A 4,953-nucleotide genomic window follows, 5' to 3' on the forward strand; every position below is an offset into this window, starting at 1 on the left:
CATCGGAATTATAAGAAAACAAAATCGCTTCGATTTAATTATATATTTACTAAAAATGACGGTATATTTACCTCAAATATATATGAGACATAAACAATATACCTACAACATTTTATTAATCATATGCATGGCGCCATCCTAGAATTAATTTGATTCTTAATCGTTTCACAGTCGTGCTTAGCTCATTTCTGTTGACAAGGTTCATATTTTCTTCAGGATCAATAAAATGGTCATACAATTCTTTTCCGTAGGTGTTACTCCAATCAACAGTAAAATTATTAGGAAAAAACCTAATCCACTCTGTATATCTATATCTCTGAGTTTTAATAGAATAGCCCATAATTTTTATATCCTTCAAATGGGGTTTATCGCTGTTAGGTTCAACAGACGGGTGTATTCCTGGGCGTGGATACTGTGTAAAAACCGCCGATTTTTTCGTAGAAATCTACAAACATGTATGGTATAGATGTGGTACCTAAGTCTGTGACTGGATATACTGGGTGTACAGAAGATGGCAGGCAAACTGCTGGTATTTAATATTACGTGATACTTATTTTGCCGCATAAAATGATCAATATTTGTTTTCATGTATTTATTATATTATTACAATTAAGATACCTATGTGGGAAACAGTCTGGTATCCTCATTATTTGCGTTTATCTCGAAAATGATTTGTTATGCCGATATATCAAACAAGTTCTACTTTTTTTATTAAAAAAATACGAAAATTAAAAAAATGGGAAATGAAATGAAGAAATTATACCATATACATTTTTTTAGGGGCCAAGACTGTCGTGGGTGCTTTGTCCCTGGGCTTCCAAAATAGCTATCAGTAAATTGTACGTTAGCAGAAATAACTTCAAATACTTCAAACTTTTAACATCAAGGGAGTTAATAGCCTACACGATGAGTCTGAATTAAAAAAATATACCTATATTTTTCGACATTATTTTTGTGAGAGAGATTGTCTACCATTTCCTGGATACCCTGTATATCACTAATTCAGGCAACTGGAACACTTCAACTACAACTATTTACAGACCTTATTTTGAATATTTTTTATCATTATTGGTACCAAACTGAGTCCTTCGGTACAAACAATTGATGTATCGTTTGAACAAACTTTTAATGGTTGAGCCACCTGAGTTAAATCAACTAGTGTTGGAAAAATATCTACCAGCTCTACCAAATTATCACAAACAATTTTTTTCTCAGTCAAGTGAGGTACGCGAATTAATAGTGGAACTCTTGTTGCTTCTTCAAAATTGCTATATTTTGCAAATTCTCCATGTTGTCCTAAAGACCAACCTAAGAAATAAAATCATATTTTTAAAAACCTTTCTTAATATTTTATAGACTTTGAGCACGGCATCATGCAATAAATTTTCAATAAAAAAGTATGTACATATAATTAATTCATCTTTGAGCATGTTTGTCGCTAATTTTCTCATTTTCTTTCAACTAAAACTCTGGATCTAGGTACACCAAGTGCAATTCTAGTTGAAACTGTATTTCATAAAGGGAGAGAACTGATATTTAATAAAGAAGTTTAATTTCCTAAAATTCGATCACTTTTATGTTTTGTTTGACACTGGTTTTATCGGATTTATAAGCTACGCCTTTTATACCTTTAACTATATATGGCCTTCCATTTGAATTAGGTACATCATAGGTATCACATATAAATAATAACGTATTATCATTATTATTTCCTGAAAATAACTTATTTATTTCATATTTCATACCGTGGTCAGAAGTAAGGACAATAATAGTATTCTTATCCACTTCATTTAGTAATTTTCCAACTAGATCATCGATATACGATGTAGCGGCATTATAGGCCTGAATAATTTCCCTTATAGTTTCATCTGGTAGAGGACCATACGGAAATGGAACATTTATTTTTTTTATATCTTCCCTTTCTCTTATATCGGTCCAAGGATTCCATGCCACGTCTGGTAATAAAGAAGGCCTCCATCTGTTTGATGGTAAAGTAATGTTTTTTAATGGGTGGTAGTCTATAAGCATTAAGAACGTTAATGTGAAATAAAAGCCGGTCCTGTAATGCAGGGGCGCAACCAGAAGTTTGGTGGAAACTGAGACGAGACTTTTAAGATTACATAAAATTAATAAAAAAACTAAACTTGTACAATCACAAAAAAATAATTTTGGGTATTGTACAGAATTGGGAATACCTATTCCACGACGGAACGAAAGTTTTGGGGCGGGGGAATTTTGTTTATCCCTGTTTCCTTCCACGTTTCTTACGAAAAAAATAAATAAAAATTCTTTCGTTTGTGAAAATTTTTTTGCTTTATAAATATGAATTTTAAATTAATACTGACTATATTTTAATATAGTACATTTTACAATCATAGTCTTACCTAGATACTGAAGAGGAAATCTGAAAGGTATATGAGGTTTATGGAAACCAACAGCCAGAAAGAATGGCTTAGTAGTTATTTTATTTTTATTCCTTAAAAAATATAAGGATTCATTCAATGTTTCCAAATCTGGTAACGTTTCTTTAGGCTGTAGATCAACAATTACAGGACACAATAAATTTTGAGCTAAAGAACCATCTTTATCAATACAAACTTTAGAATTTTCATATACTTCTGTTTTTGGATGGAAAGGTTTTGCACTCCAGCTGTATGGACAATCATCTGTAAAATTAGACGATATTCCTGGATGAAAGACTTTCCCTACTGAGTATGTATAGTAACCACTTTCTTTGAAATATTGAGGAAGTGTAGTAAAGTTGCCAACGGTTGCCCTCCAATAATTATAAAAGTCGTATAAATGTAGCGTATCAGGCCTTCGACTGGTTAAAAGGGAATTACGACTTGGTGCACATAATGCTTGCTAAAAAAATACTTTAGTGTTTATTTGAATTTGGTTTTATGAATCAATCATAATCAATATCAAACGAGGAGGAATTCTTTAAATAAACAAATTTATTTTATATAGGATATAGAATAGACTACTTTTATGCGTATACAGGGTGTTTCAATTAAAACTTCCCACCTGGAAAATATCGGAATTAAAAAAAACCTGAGACACGTCGATTTTCTATTCAAGGGGGAGAGGAATGTGTAGTCAGATAACACCCGAAACGCTTTGAAATGTTAATTCGGAAGTGGAGTAAAGATTTTATTATTGTAGGGAAATGAAGGGAAATCAATTTGAACATTTAATAAAACAACATTCTTCCATTGTTATTCTTTAAGTGATTATTTTATTGTCATATCCAAACCAAAATTTAAAAAGTCGTATACGTCGTCGTAAGCTGAATAGAAAAAGTTTTAAAATGAGGTGTCACTCAACATATATATATATATAGGGTGTGTCATTTAAAGTTTAAGGATATTTTACGCCCCTGCCTAAGGGAGCTTCCAATACACCAAAACTTAGGCCATCACGTGTCCCCCTTGAGAAGAAAATCGAAGTGTTTCAAATTTTTTTTGTTTTTATTTTTATACATTATCTTCGCATACAAGTATTTTTCGAATGTAATCATATGCAGGATTGAGGGGGTGCAATCTCTCTGGGTTTTTCTTTTAGGAGTGGGGGGTGTAAAATTTTTCGAGAGATGTTTGCCCCCTTAATGATCTGGGCGAAATCCCGCCTACGAATGTAATGAACATTACTTATGAATACAATTATGATGTTTGATCCATATCTCGATGTGGATATAAGAAGTATATACGGGGTTAACATTGAAAGTGGGTCAAACAACATGTAGCAAAATCAAGTTTCGTTTCGTATCGTTGGCTTAAACAGTAGATAAGGTAACAATTGGCAATACTGATAAACGCGCACTGCGCGCATGTACAAGCAAATTCGGGTGATGCTCAGTAGCGGCGTAGACAAAGTTCAAATGCAGTTTAGAAAACGAAAACGAATTATAACTTCGTTATTTGATTGAAAAAAAAACAGATTAGTACTCTGTGGAACATGTACTACGAGGGTGGTCTGAAAAGTTTCCGACCTCAACATGAAGATGGCAGCACTCGTAAATAAAAGCTAGTGAATTTCGTTGTTCATCTGTTGACATTGACAGTTACTCACCAAAGTTTCAGCCATTTTGGACGCGCAGTTGTTATGTAACAGTCTTCTTCTTTTTCTTCTTCTTCTTCTTCTTCTCAATTGATGGCCTAACATTTATATGTATTTGGCCAGGTTCACAGTTCACACTTTATTCTATAACACATTATGTAACAGTCGTTTGAGTGAGTTGATGTGAGTGTTTTTATGAAAATTGACAATATCGAGTATCGAGCTGTCATTAAATATTTGTTTTTGAAAGGCAATACGCCTACGCAAATCAAAGATGAGTAGGATTCTGTGTATGGGGACTCTGCACCATCATTTACCACAGTGAAATTTTGGGCAGCTGAACTTAAACGTGGCCGTAAGAGCTTGGGAGACGATGAACGTTCGAGACGTCCAAAAACTGCAACTACCGACGAAAACATCGCCAAAGTTCACCAAATGGTGCTAGACGACCGCCGAATTAAAGTGAGAGAGATAGCAGAGGTTATGAACATGTCAAAATAACGTGTTTGTCACATATAAAATCAACATTTAAACATGAGAAAGCTCTCCGCGCGTTGGGTGCCGCGTTTGCTCACGTTAGACCAAAAACGTGTTCGAATGAACATTTCCAACGCTCTGTTGGCGCAGTTTAGGCGCAATAAATCCGAGTTTTGGCGCCGATTAATTACTGTAGATGAAACTTGGATACACCATTATACGCCCGAAACAAAAATACAGTCCAAACAGTGGACTGCAAAGGGGGAACCGGCTCCAAAAAAAGCAAAAACTGTTTTTTCGGCTGGGAAAGTGATGGCGACTGTTTTTTGGGATAGTCATGGAGTTATTTTAATCGATTATCTTCAAAAAGGAAAAACCATTACAGGAGCATACTACGCATCATTACTTGACAAGCTG

The 4,953-nt window shown here is 34.0% G+C and overlaps 1 protein-coding gene across 1 annotated transcript in view; it reads right to left on the bottom strand.

Annotated features, from left to right (window-relative positions):
* LOC108911873 (iduronate 2-sulfatase) overlaps positions 1–4,953 on the bottom strand; it is a 6,899-nt gene continuing 1,946 nt past the window's right edge. The window contains exons 2-5 of the mRNA XM_018716936.2: positions 2,385–2,865; positions 1,746–2,018; positions 1,043–1,308; positions 1–445 (exon numbers count right to left, since the gene is read on the bottom strand). Coding sequence (XP_018572452.1) covers positions 116–445; positions 1,043–1,308; positions 1,746–2,018; positions 2,385–2,865 — 1,350 coding nt within the window. The 3' untranslated portion in view covers positions 1–115. The remainder of the gene's footprint in view (positions 446–1,042; positions 1,309–1,745; positions 2,019–2,384; positions 2,866–4,953) is intronic.

Source organism: Anoplophora glabripennis, unplaced genomic scaffold, assembly GCF_000390285.2.
Source record: "Anoplophora glabripennis isolate ALB-LARVAE unplaced genomic scaffold, Agla_2.0 scaffold539, whole genome shotgun sequence".
NCBI classification, from domain to species: Eukaryota; Metazoa; Arthropoda; class Insecta; order Coleoptera; family Cerambycidae; genus Anoplophora; species Anoplophora glabripennis.